Below are 13,363 nucleotides of genomic sequence, written 5' to 3' on the forward strand. Positions count from 1 at the left end.
TAAAGACACAAGGTCAAATACAGCGCGCACACACACACATACACACACACAGGCCAAGGCAAACACTCAATGGCAACACACCACCAAAGAGACATTTAGTCATTTAGCTTTAAACGCTGTTTGTCCACAGCCGCTAACGACAATATACACACGGTACCCCAGGAGTAACGCAGAACACGGCAGAACACTTAGAACCTCACCTCATCCGCAGGTCACAGTCCATGTTGACACCAAACCTCTCCACGATGGGCTTAAACACCTGCAAGGCAGAGGACAACAGACATTAATGTGTGTGTGTGAGTGTGAGAGAGAGAGAGAGAGAGAGAGAGAGTGTGTGTGTGTGTGTGAGAGTGTGTGTAGCTCCAGGTGTATGTGTTCCCTGAGGGCCTGAGGGGTGGAGCTGTTCATACCCTGAGGGTGTAGTCGATCTGGGGCGCCATCTCGGCGTTGGTGCCGCCCTTCAGGCAGAGCTCAGAGGGACCCTGGGCAAAGAGGGCACACGGCATCGACACCTGCATCAGCAGCGTCACACTCCTGTAGGGAACGAGGAGAAACACACACACACACACACACACACACAGACAGACTCAGTCTAGCCACCATCTGCAGCACACCTCCCTACGACAACCCACACCTGACTAAACCCATCTGAAAAATGAATTATTCTAGCGCATATATATATATATATATATATATATATGTTTTTTTTTTTTTAGCTTATATATTTCTAACATGGTCTACACTCAATCTGACAACAGACATTCAGAACATGACAAGCTGATCACTGTTAAATCATGTCTCGCTTTTCTCATCACATCACATCAGTGATCACAGCAGCGCTAACGTAACAGCGTGTCTGCCCCAATTGTCAGCCGGTGTAATCGATACCGCTGATTACGAGTAGTGACTCCCCAGGGATGCCAGCAGTCGCTTTTAAAGCTCCAACCGTGCGTGCGTGCGTGCTTGTGTGAGTGCGCACCTGTGTGCCAACTTACCCCGCGGTCTGGGTGTCTGCGATGTGGCTGCCCCCCTTGATTGTGCCGGGAGAGAGATTGACTTCTGTGGATCCGATCACAGCGCCCTCCAAACTGCCAGTGCACAAGTCCCTGACTAGCTCCAGACCCATCAGGTGCTGAGGCCTGGGGACAATGAGGAGGGGAGAGGAGAGGGGAGGTGTAGGGAGAGGAGAAGAGGAGTGGGAAAGAGAGGAGAGGGGAGGTGTAGGGAGAGGAGAAGAGAAGAGGAGAGGTGTAGGGAGAGGAGAAGAGGAGTGGGGAGAGGAAAGGAGTGGGGAGGAGGAGAAGAGAAAGAAGAGAAGATAAGAGGAGTGGGGAGGAGGAGAAGATAAGAGGAGTGGGGAGAGGAGAGAAGTGGGGAGGAGGAGAAGAGAAGATAAGAGGAGTGGGGAGAGGAGAAGAGAAGATAAGAGTGGGGAGGAGGAGAGGAGAAAAGAGAAGAGTGGGGAGAGGAGAGAAGAGGAGTGAGGAGGAGGAGAGAAGATAAGAGGAGAGAGGAGAGAAGATAAGGGGAGTGGGGAGAGGAGAGAAGAGATGGCAGGAGGGGAAAGTAGGAGAGGGGAGGGGAAGAGGGAGAGGAGGAGAGGGGGGAGAGGAGGAGAGGGAGGGAGAGGACAGCAATAAAGACAAAACGTTCGAGTTTACATCAAGTGCATACTATTTAACATTTCAGCACCACACAGCCCTTATCAGATACCCTTCAGCAATACAGCACTCGAGTCTAGATGTATGACTTAGCATTTAAGCACATAACTTTGATCATTAGCATTTTTAGATATACAACAAAGCCTTTGTTTATGATCATCCATCATAGTTACACACATACAAGGTATGTAATTTCTGTTCTTAAAACAAAAAAATAATCAGCATAAACACTTCAAGTGGAAAATGTCGTAGCCATGTGCTTACAAGTAACAAAGGAGGCCGTTAAAAATGGATGAGTAACGGCTTTTTTAATGGAGAAATTAAAACACACGGTGCCTAACGGCACACCGACTCATACACAGACTCAGTTAATGCAGCCCGGGATATTTTGGAATTGATGGATGTAACGTTAGCGCTTCAACAGCGCTCCGTCCAACTTTGCTTTGTTTTGCGATTCACATGAAGTTGTCTCTACGGAGGGGGTGGAGCGGGGAGCGAGCCCCGCAGGTCGCCAGCCTGCCGCTTACAACTTACAACATAGCAAAATATGAATCAGCAGAAAGAGGAACATAATTACAAATCCTTAAACACACACACACACACACACTTTCTATTTACCTTAAACCTGGCGTGCTTCTGCCAGCTCGAATTTTGTTTATTTTGATTGACGTGCCGTGAATGCAGCTAAGAGCAGCAGACAATCTCAAAATTTGGCCTCCCTGAAAGAGATCAACACCGGTCAACGGAGTAATGTTAAATAAAAGAGAAAGTCGTACACGACATTATTCAAAATGTACAAATATACATGTAGAAGTTAGTTGTTGTGTAAAAAGAGCCTACTCACCCCCTCCATCACACTTCCGTCCATTTCGAACGTTGTTGCGGCCATTTTTGAGAGAGAAAGAAAATTACAAAAACTTGTCCACAATTTTACTCTGAGAACTGTACTGATGCGCTGAATCTCTGCGAGGAGAGAAGATGCTGTAGCTGGACAGCTACGCTTGTGGGGAAGCCTGACCTCCAAACGGCAAAAACGATGTAGCCGGCAGCTGAGCACAAACAATGCTGAGAGACAATCGCGAACTTCCCAACAGAGTCAATGCGCACTCTGCACAATCTTCTCTTGCGCAGTAGCTAGTCAAACAACCCGGGACAAAATCGTCTAATGTATTCGCTGGACAGTTTTGTAGACAGTAGGTGATAAATAAATGTCTAAATCGGGCAGGATGACTCAGTTTCTGAGGTAAGCGAGTTGCTCCAGGAGACTTGCCACACTGCACCACCAGAAAGCTTGACGCATGCGCAGATGTAGGCCAACATGACGCCGCCGGCTGGCAGCGCATTGTTTGAGAAAGTTTCAGCATCTGTGGTTTCAGGGCCAAGATGAGTCGCTCATCTCATCTGCAGCAGTCAGATAGCGCTGACTCTGATCTCGGTTTCTCAGAAAAAGAAAGATCCCCAAGAGTTTTTTTTTTAATCAAACATGTGATAAGGGCCTACACATTCTCAAGTACTGCCCTCTAAGCCTATCTTATCCTGTGAGGACAGCGCAAGTAGCCTATATAGGCTACAGTGGATCTAAAACTGGAAATCATTGAGCAACTACAGCAGAACTGACCTTTAACAGTGATAGTAAGCTACTACATATTCCCAATCAATCAGATAGGCTCAACTTTCAGGTTTGTAGGAAGAGCTGCTTTGTTTGTTTTTTTGTTTTTTTAAATTATGAAAGCTAATTTCTAATCAGGAGACCAGGCCATATAAGCCCTAACATGCCTGCTAAACGGGAAAAACAGCTAGACGAGTTTAAGATATGTAACACATGCTTTTGATGGTTTAGCTGGTCATATACATACTATTGATACTATCACATTGGTCATACCAGCTCAAAAATTAAAGACTAATTGCTATGCTGTTTTTCAGCAGGGTGAACCAACTTTGGAGAACATGGTGAAAAGATGTCAGATAAGATAAGCACGGATAACACCCCACTACCTAACATCAACAAGTGAGAGAGGGTCTGCTGTCTCATGTCTGATATGGTGTTCCAGTTTGATGTCTCATTTGATGTTCCTATGAATAAACGTGGCCCCCTAGAGGGCATGTTGAAACTCGCTGAATCTGCCCTGAGATAGTCGCTTTATGATAGGCTTTTCTTGAGGGGCGTGAATGTGTTGTCATTTCCGGATAATGAGAAGCTAGGGTAAAGATGGCTGCGGTTATCACACTGAGAGGTTCATTCACTCTTGTGAGGCGTTTGGTAGGTTTCCACGACTTATGCATTCACAGATATTACTGTTGCCGCTTCCAGATGCATGTTCTCTGACCGCTATGTTTCAAAACCGGTGATACAATGATACGATGAGTAAGCGTAGTTTTTGTAGCGTAGTTCAGTGGTGTGAGTAGCGAGCCATCGGCGTTAACTTTAGCTGGCTAGCGACATCGCCACTGTGTTTGCAAGCTTCCCCCTTAGTTTCCCTACCTTGAATGTTTGAACAAAAGTTGTTACGTGAGACGTGTTTACTTGTTTGAGTTTGAGTGTTTGCAGGACCCATTTGTATTTGTACTAGATCCGGTGGTTGGTGTCATCTATGCTACTCTAACTCCTAGGACACCTCATTGCACTTTGTTGATATTGTCGTGTCATCTACGTTTTTGTTACAGTAACTTAACTTGTCTGCTATCAGCAGTAACAACGTGACAATGCATTTGTCCAGACGGTAATAACTAAGAAGGCAAGTGAGAAAATATTCATAATATGCCTTTCATTTCGAACTGTCATTGAGAAACATCGTGGATGGGTACACTTCCAGCGTGCTTCGTGTTAATTGACATTGGTCATCCTGCCGAGATGGACATTGTGACTGGTGACCACGGGTACAGTTTGGTTAACAATATGCGTCTGGTCGCACAAAACAATCAAGCTGTTTTGGTGTCATGTGCGAAGTGGAAATTGCACTATAACATGTTAGTATTGTTTGTATGCCCTTGGTAGGCGTCTGCGCACCAGTTCAAACGGTACTGCTCACGGATTCGGCCGACCCGTCTCGAGCGACCGCCGCATGCCTACTCCATCACAATCCCGACGCAGCACCGATACTTTCGATCCAGTTGTGGTATGTGTCCATTTGGTGTCATGTGTACAGCGCATGCTTGTTTTGAACAGGAAATTACAATGTTACAGTACCTACTTTGTTCTTTAATTTCAGCGGCGGCTGGACCGGTCTTGCAGTTTAAACTGTCAGACATCGGGGAGGGCATTCGGGAAGTAACCGTAAAGGAATGGTGGGTATTTTGTTTTATTTTGAGAGTTTCCTTGAAAGTCAAAGTGTGCCTTCACTAAGCACCCACTGGGGGCGCCATAGTTCTTCAATTGAATTTCTGCAATAATATGGACACACAACATAATGTACAATATCTAAAATTAATTTAAAAAGAACGTGAAGGTCACCTGGTCTTTTTCTCCAAAGCACAAAGGAAATTGTTATTAAAGGAAAACATGACCAACTTGCATGAGCCTCACTAAGACAAGTAAGAGCCTTTATAAGTATATACTCGTTTGATCACTAAGACAAGTAAGAGCCTTTATAAGTATATACTCGTTTGATCCCGTGAGGGAAATTAATAGGGATTAATAGGGATGGAAAGGAATAGAATACTAACTCCTCGCTTCTCAGAAAGCTGCCAGTTTTGTTTTCATTGATCCACACTAGGGTGCACACGTATACAGTTTGGAGACATTTTCCATATTTTGAATTATTTGGATTTCATTTGGATTGGAAAGGAAAATGTGGCTCATTAGACCATGTTACATGTTTCCATAGCTCTCTGGTCAGGATGTTGGGTTGTCTGGTTCACCCTATGTTGAAAATGAATGTTTCCCAAGGGCAATCCAACCATACATTGTTGATTACATACTTTTTTATTGAGGCTTCCATTGCCTGTATTGACCCCTTGGCTGCTTAGAGTTGCTAAAGTGAATGTATGGTTTCCTTGCCTGTTTTAAAAATGGCTGTTTTTGTGTCTTGCCTCCTTGTGTAGGTATGTGAAGGAGGGAGACAAGGTGTCTCAGTTCGACAGCATCTGTGAGGTCCAGAGTGACAAAGCTTCAGTCACAATCACCAGTCGATACGATGGTGTCATACGCAAGATCTACTACGACATTGATGCCACAGCGCTCGTAGGCATGCCGCTGGTTGACATAGAAACCGAGGGTGGGCCGGGTAAGAGTGTCATTTGACTCTCTGGTGGAGAAGGGATGGAGCACTGTTAATGTTGACACATTCTGATTCTATAATTGACTACTAATAACGATATTAGTTTTTAGCTCAGGTGTTCAAAGTGTTGTAAATTGTAAATGCTCTTCATTCTCCCATCATGGCTACTGTCATTTGTAACAGGTTCTTCTACACACGCTTCTTCTACACACACTTCTTCTACACACACTTCTTCTACACACACTTCTGTGTGTTTCTGCAGATGCAGCTCACGAGGAGGACGTTTTAGAGACTCCCGCCGTGTCGCACGAGGAACACACACACCAGGAAATCAGAGGCCACAAGACGCACGCCACACCTGCAGTGAGACGCCTGGCCATGGAGAACAATGTGGGTGGACATCTCGCGCTCTTATCTTAACACAGAATGAGGAAGTCCTACCGCATTTCCTAAACTTGACGATGAGACTGAAACCCTTATCAAAACTAGTGACTTTACCCTCTCCCTAGCCACTTAGACTTTATAGACAACATTTCGGTGTCCACCACTCTAGTTCATCCAAAACAAACCAGAAAAGGGACTCAAAGTGCTAAATACCGGAATTATCTTTTAAGTGGTAGTGTGTTATAAACCCTCTAATGCCGAGTGAACACCGATGGTCACTTGTCGAGGGTGGGTGTCAATTAATGCTTCATGTCATGGAAGAGTTTTCAAAATGTTAGTTCCGTGTGAGAAGGCCATGCCTGTAAACAAATCCATGGTTCCCCTAGGGAGTGTGAAGTCGTCCCAAAGCTGAGTGTGGTATTATAACCCAACACGCTAATCAAGGGAACTTCATTTAGCTGAGAGGGTGCTTCCCACCTGTGTGTGTGTGTTTGTGTGTGTGTATGTGCGCGCTTGGGGTTTCTCCTTCACCCACTCTGTTTGGCCAGTTTAAGATGAGACTTGGTGTCTGCTGTGGGGGAGGGGGCGGTTCGAGTTGAATCAACAACTATCAGCGCACTTCCACCATGACCCACTATCTGTCTCGGGCAGCTGCTACCAATGCCTTTTACAGTGTTTTGTGTTAGCTGGACCTCTGCCACCACGCACACACACACACAGCCTTAGAAAACAACAGGCAGACAGAGAGAGAGAGAGAGTGTGTGTGTGTGTGTGGTGACGTCTGGTTCACCAGAAGGTCTGCAGTAGACAACCTCCTGATGGATGGTGCTGTTTGGCATAGCTTGCTTGGTGGAGTGATCTCTCCACACACACACACACACACACACACAGACTCAAACACAGTAAAGATCAGCCCATCTCTCTCTCTCTCTCTGACTCTCTCTCTCTCTCACACACACACACACACACACACTAAAGATCTCCCCATCACACACAAGGCATGGCAGTTACAGCCACATTGTCCACCAGTGAAGGCCTGTTGTCATGGCTACTGGTGGGGGAAGGGGAACAGCTCTCGGAGTTGGATTAGGAACAGGCCAAGCGTGGTGTGTGTGTGTGTGTGTGTGTGTGTGTCTGTGTCTGTGTGTTCAGGAACGGCTGGATTTGGTGAGTGCATCCTTATCCTATCACCTTATCCTATATGGATCCGGATCTCTGTCCAGGGAAACTGTAGCCCAGATTACCAGACTTAATCAAACCGTTGTCTAGGTAGTTGTCAATCAAACAGTTGTCTAGGTAGTTGTAAATCCATAGGAAAGGAAATCTGGAGTGCTGTACTTAGCAAAGCATATTATATATTTGGTTATTGTTTAAATATGGAGTTCTTCATGGAAATCTTCATGGAGTTCTGTTGGGCTTTTCTCTGTAACGGAGAGCATCACTGTTGATCTGAGAGGGCAGTGGCTAGTCTTTCTCTGTGTGGGTTATTCTGTGTCTGTGTGCGTGCGTCTGTGTGTGTGTGTGTGTGCGTGTGTGTGTGCGCGTGTGTGTGTGCGTCTGTCTGTGTGCGTGTCTGTGTGCGTGTGTGTGTGTGTGTGCGTCTGTCTGTGTGTGTGTGTGTGTGCGTCTGTCTGTGTGTGTGTGTGTGTGTGTGTGTGCGTCTGTCTGTGTGCGTGTGTGTGTGTGCGTCTGTGTGTGTATGTGTGTGTGTGTCTGTGTGTGTGTGTTTTCTCTGTGTGTGTTATTCTGTGTATCACTGTTGATCTGAGAGGGCAGTGGCTAGTCTTTCTCTGTGTGTGATATTCTGTGTCTGTGTGTGTGTATGTGTGTGTGTATGTGTCTGAGTGTGTGTGTGTGTGTGTGTTTTCTCTGTGTGTGTTATTCTGTGTATCACTGTTGATCTGAGAGGGCAGTGGCTAGTCTTTCTCTGTGTGTGTTATTCTGTGTGTGTGTGTGTGTGTGTGTGTGTGTGTGTCTGTGTGTGTGTCTGTGTGTGTTATTCTGTGTCTGTGTGCGTGTGTGTGCGTGTGTGTTATTGTGTGTGTGTGTGTGCGTGTGTTATTCTGTGTCTGTGTGTGTGTGTGAGAGTGTCTCTGTCGTGTGACGCTGTTCTCTGCCCCCAGATTAAGCTCAGTGAGGTGGTGGGCACAGGGAGGGATGGCCGCATCCTGAAGGAGGACATCCTCAACTACCTAGCCAAGCAGACAGGCGCCATCCTGCCCCCCTCGCCATTCCACGAGATCCAGCCACCGGCCCCCGGCACCACCGCTGCTGCCCCCAAACCCAAAGAGAAGGCGCCCCCCCAGCCCGTGCCTCCCCCCGCCATGCCCAGACCCGTCTTCACCGGGAAGGACCGCACAGAACCCCTCAAAGGTGAGACGCTGCCCAGTGCCCACACAATCGGTCACTTCCTGCATTCTATTACTTCCTGGGTCACACACCTATGCCCTCTACACAAATGGCAGTTTGATAACACTACTTAAGAGTTCCATGTGCCCCCATGTATCATCCGTGTGTGTGTGTGTGTTTTCAGGATTTCACAAGGCCATGGTGAAGACGATGACTGCTGCGCTAAAGATACCCCACTTCGGTTACTGTGACGAGGTTGACTTGACACAGCTATTGCGACTGAGGGCGGAGCTTAAGGGAGTCGCTGAAGCCCGTGGCGTCAAACTCAGCTTCATGCCCTTCTTCATAAAGGTAGACCAGACTAATCAAACTCAGCTTCATGCCCTTCTTCATAAAGGTAGACCAGACTAATCAAACTTAGCTTCATGCCCTTCTTCATCAAGGTAGACAAGACTAATCAAACTTAGCGTCATGCCCTTCATCTTGCACCACCACCTTCAGACTTGGACCCAGTTTTAACACGTATGTGACACCCCTCACATACACACACTCTGAGCTGACTCTGAAGTAGTAATGTGTGTGTTTATGCAGGCAGCATCTCTGGGCCTCCTTCACTATCCCATCCTCAACGCGTCTCTGGACGAAGCCTGCCAGAATATCACATACAAGGTTAGCAGTACTGTGTGTGTGTGTGCGTGCAAGTGAGAGAAAGAAAGAATGTTTTACTACTTAAGGTGTGCCTGTACTTGGTGTGTAAGTGTGTAAATATTTTACTTCCTTTGGTGTGTGTTTATGTGTGTATATATGTACTAGTACCTTAGTGTGTGTGTGTGTGTCTGTGTGTGGTGTGTGTGTGTCTATGCTAGCGTCAGAGCTGCAGGTTAATGTGTTCCCTGTGCTGCTCCAGGCATCCCATAATGTGGGTGTGGCCATGGACACGCTTCAGGGGCTTCTGGTGCCCAACGTCAAGAACGTGCAGATGCTGAGTGTGTTTGAGATCGCCGCCGAACTCAACCGCCTGCAGAACCTGGGAACCGCGGGACAGCTGGGTGCCGCTGACCTCACCGGCGGAACCTTCACGCTCTCCAACATCGGCTCCGTAAGTGGCGAACGGTCTTGGGAGGGTCATTTGGGGTCATCGGGGTCACTAGTGGACTACGTCTTGGGCGAAGTTCAGCATACAGACATTTGGCTGTAGGGCAGCATGTTTCCTTAAGTTCATTGTAAAGACTTTGGCTATAGTACAGCATGTGTAGGTAAGTGTCAGAAGCTGTGTGCAGTTGGTTGGCTGTGTGCAGTTGGTTAGCTGTTTGGGCTTCAGTGTGCATCAGACATTAAGTGGCACATTCATGTTCATGTTGGCCATGTTTTTTCTCTCCCTGTGTGTGTGTGTGTGTGTGTGTGTGTGGTTAGATCGGAGGCACCTATGCAAAACCAGTCATCCTGCCACCAGAGGTGGCTATTGGAGCTCTGGGGAAAGCTCAGGTGAGACTTTAAATTAACTGCCCTCTCCTCCCTCAGAAAATACACTCAGCCATTGGAAAACACATTCTGCCCTCAAAAACACATTCCGTACAGACCATAACCTGCTGGTTAGCTCATTCTGTAGTACACGGGTCCTAACCTGCTGGTTAGCTCATTCTGTAGTACACGGGTCCTAACCTGCTGGTTAGCTCATTCTGTAGTCCTAACCTGCTGGTTAGCTCATTCTGTAGTACACGGGTCCTAACCTGCTGGTTAACTCATTCTGTAGTACACGGGTCCTAACCTGCTGGTTAGCTCATTCTGTAGTACACGGGTCCTAAGTCGATGTCAAAGTAAAGTCCCGCTCTGTGCTGGTCACTAGGTGCTGCCCCGGTTTAACGCTAAGGACGAGGTGGTGAAGGCCCACATCATGAACGTCAGCTGGTCAGCGGACCACCGCATCATCGACGGGGCCACCATGTGCCGCTTCTCCAACCTGTGGAAGTCCTACCTGGAGAACCCAGCTGCCATGGTTCTGGACCTTAAATAAGGAACTCTCCACCCTCCCCCCACCCACCCACCCAGCCTGCGTCAGCCGCACCCCACCTGTGACGTGTGTGAGAAATGTACCTGACTGAGGGCTGATGCATGGTTGCCCCCCCCCCCCCCCCCAACCCAACCCAACCCACCCCACCTCATCCCCCCACACCCCCTTAGCTGTACGGACGGCTGCACAGACAGAGACACTGGTCCTCTCCCAGCATGGGGGCATCTCCTCTCTAACAGTCTTTAGTAGGTCTTGGTGTGCTGCTCTGGTGGTGGAAGGTGCCTCTCCCCCTGCTGCCTTGCTGACATAGATGTGGTTGATTGGTTGCACCTCTGAGAGCATGTGGATATCCTGGATGTGAGGAGCTCTGTAACACACACACACACACACACACACACACACACACACACACACACACACACACACTACACAGCTCATACATATCCACTGAGGCTCCTGTGTTCATATAAGCTGTCTTCATCACACCTGAGCTGCTGTCTCCAGGTCAGATGTTTCCCTGGTGACGCATGCCAGGTCTGGGCCTATGCTGTTACAGAGCCCTCTCCTCATAAAGCAGCTCAACTGGAGAATCCAGGCCGGGTGCCCAGAATGTTCAGACTGTTTTCGAAGGTAAAAATGGTTCTTGCCTTGTTCCGCAAACCGCGAAGGTTATCTCAGTTGCCCTTTGGTGAGGATTTTGGTTTGGCAGAAGCCTGAAGTCAGTCAGCTTCACAGTAGTCCCCCCTCTTACTGGATGTTTTGCCAGTAGCAGTGTTTTCCCCATGAAATAAGATGTCATGTAGAGCAGCTTTTAAAGGAACCACTCACTGTTAATGATTCCTTAGAATATATACCTTCATTAGTTCTGTTCCAGAACTCGAATCTGTGGTAACTGGCTGGCTTTCAAGAGTTCCGCTAATAATTCCTCATCAAAGTTGTTCTAAGACAAACCTTTACAGGTTCTGATGGAGAAAAAAATACTTCCGGAAGTGCATCTTTTAGTTATTGGTTTCTGTGGTGCTAATTTTCTAGAATGAACTGAACTGCTTTTGTTTGCTGTCACGTGACGTCTGCATTTGTCTTTCAAACTATCATCATGTTAATGGGTAGGATGCCTAGCACCATTGTTTCGTATGACCTTTTGGGAAACTGTACTGTAACTTACCAGTATTTAGGAGGCTAACTGCTACTGGCGGAGACCGGTGAGATTTTTTTCGTTACTTTGCTGCAATGGTCACTGGTGTGTGTTATTTCCTTATTTGTGTGAATGAGTGTGTCGAGCGTGAAAAACCTTTTAATAAAGTTGACGTGTCTGTAATTTACTTTGTGTGTGTGTGTGTGTGTGGCTGTGACATCACTTTCAGGACAAGTGCCCAGTCTCTTGTTTATGTCTGGCATGAGTGTCAAACCTTTACTTCAAACCAGACGAGTTTAATCATTAAGTAAAAGCAAGCAACACATGTTAATATAAAACTCAGCTCCGCGCTGATAATTCTTCAGTTGTGTTTATAATACATTGGTGCTGAAGGCCATTGGTTCCAAAGCACTGACGTATGTCTGGTTGTAAAAGCCCTCAGGAGAAGATTAATTCGACTGCCAAGACCCTTATTGACTCTGTGAAGACTCAACCACGGACGCACCTTGGACAGAGTGCGCAGACAGATTTTGATATTACCATAACGTTTACCATAACGCGGTATGATAACGGCTTGACTTTATGGTAAACAGAGATCTTCAACATGCAGGAAGAGAAGCAAAGCGCGAGGCAACAACAGTCTCAAAACGATGCGCCACGGAACGGTAAGGGTATTTTCGACGCTCCAAGGAACGGTAAGGGTATTTTAGATGCGGGACATCGAGCCCATGGATGCTTGAAATTCAGCAAAAGCAAAGATGCCTTGCAGCGTCAAAGCAGCACTTCGACCGTGGTGCAAGAAACGCGCAGACGGAGCTGGTTAGCCAGAAAAGAGAGTGGAGTTCACGAGCGCTGCCCGGTCCCCAAAACGCCGTCTTCGGGGAACTTTCCCAACTGTGGCAACAACAATCTGGAAGCGTCGGGGCTCTTTCAGGCGTACCAGCCATTCCCCGAACAGCGATTCTCAACAGAGGATGCAAAGTTAGTCATGAAATCAATCGTGGAGGCAAGGCTCGGCGGTGCAGAATACAACTCATCTTGCTCTGAGATCGCCAGAGATTTGGCAGACAGCGTGAGAGATGCGGCGAAAGTCCAGCTGTGTGATCGGTACAAGCTCATCTGTTTCGTCGCCATCGGGCAGGTGAAGGACTGCGAGGTGACTTGCTCCAGCAGGGGCATATGGAGTCCCACAGCGGACACATTTGTGGAGTATACTTTCAAGAACGACTCCCTGTTTGCGCTTTGCATTCTGTACGCAGTTTATCAAGAATAATTTGCTGTGTAATTCGTTGTAGGCTCTGCTCACATTAGCTACACGTTTCTGTTTTAGCCTACTCTGATGTAGCCTACTTGATCATCATTATTGACCTATGACATGACTGACCTTTTTAATAACAGACTGTATGGTGCAGTGTATCTTATGACTGGTAAATCTAATAGACTAGACTAATATTTACATCTAAAGAGCTGTTGTCTAGGCCTCTCTGTGCTTTAACATTTCACGAATTGTTGGAAAGATCATCCAGAAACTTCACTGGTTAAAGACTGCATGCCTTTCAAGTTTAAAGTAAACATTTCTTTTTTTATATTGTGGCCCTATTGAAGT

At 47.1% G+C, this 13,363-nt stretch overlaps 2 protein-coding genes across 2 annotated transcripts in view; one reads left to right on the forward strand and one right to left on the reverse strand.

Annotated features, from left to right (window-relative positions):
* The window catches only part of rtca (RNA 3'-terminal phosphate cyclase), a 9,070-nt gene extending 6,119 nt beyond the window's left edge, over positions 1-2,951 (reverse strand). Inside the window, exons 1-5 of the mRNA XM_076279091.1 lie at positions 2,506-2,951; positions 2,280-2,380; positions 996-1,139; positions 411-534; positions 201-259 (exon numbers count right to left, since the gene is read on the reverse strand). Coding sequence (XP_076135206.1) covers positions 201-259; positions 411-534; positions 996-1,139; positions 2,280-2,380; positions 2,506-2,550 — 473 coding nt within the window. The 5' untranslated portion in view covers positions 2,551-2,951. The remainder of the gene's footprint in view (positions 1-200; positions 260-410; positions 535-995; positions 1,140-2,279; positions 2,381-2,505) is intronic.
* Positions 2,952-3,827: 876 nt separating this feature from the next.
* dbt (dihydrolipoamide branched chain transacylase E2) lies at positions 3,828-10,750 on the forward strand. Its single transcript, XM_076279092.1, has 11 exons — positions 3,828-3,921; positions 4,657-4,777; positions 4,871-4,946; positions 5,703-5,884; positions 6,141-6,268; positions 8,386-8,635; positions 8,796-8,962; positions 9,203-9,280; positions 9,519-9,710; positions 10,025-10,096; positions 10,458-10,750. Exons 1-11 carry the CDS (start codon positions 3,871-3,873, stop codon positions 10,623-10,625), a joined length of 1,485 nt encoding a protein of 494 aa, XP_076135207.1. The 5' UTR covers positions 3,828-3,870; the 3' UTR covers positions 10,626-10,750.
* The last annotated feature ends 2,613 nt before the right edge of the window (positions 10,751-13,363 follow it).

Source organism: Alosa pseudoharengus, unplaced genomic scaffold (genome assembly GCF_046254945.1).
Source record: "Alosa pseudoharengus isolate Yale_2024_CS ecotype anadromous, Long Island Sound unplaced genomic scaffold, YU_APseudo_1.1 YU_APseudo_1.1_scf_11, whole genome shotgun sequence".
In the NCBI taxonomy this organism is placed as follows: domain Eukaryota; kingdom Metazoa; phylum Chordata; class Actinopteri; order Clupeiformes; family Clupeidae; genus Alosa; species Alosa pseudoharengus.

What these genes read in the sequence shown, in the direction of transcription:
- dbt (XM_076279092.1), top strand. Translation starts at nt 3,871, where the DNA reads ATGGCTGCGGTTATCACACTGAGAGGTTCATTCACTCTTGTGAGGCGT. An exon ending in GAAGTAACCGTAAAGGAATG is followed by an intron (nt 4,947 to 5,702) that starts GTGGGTATTTTG and finishes CTCCTTGTGTAG; the next exon opens with GTATGTGAAGGAGGGAGACA. An exon ending in GCCAGAATATCACATACAAG is followed by an intron (nt 9,281 to 9,518) that starts GTTAGCAGTACT and finishes GTGCTGCTCCAG; the next exon opens with GCATCCCATAATGTGGGTGT.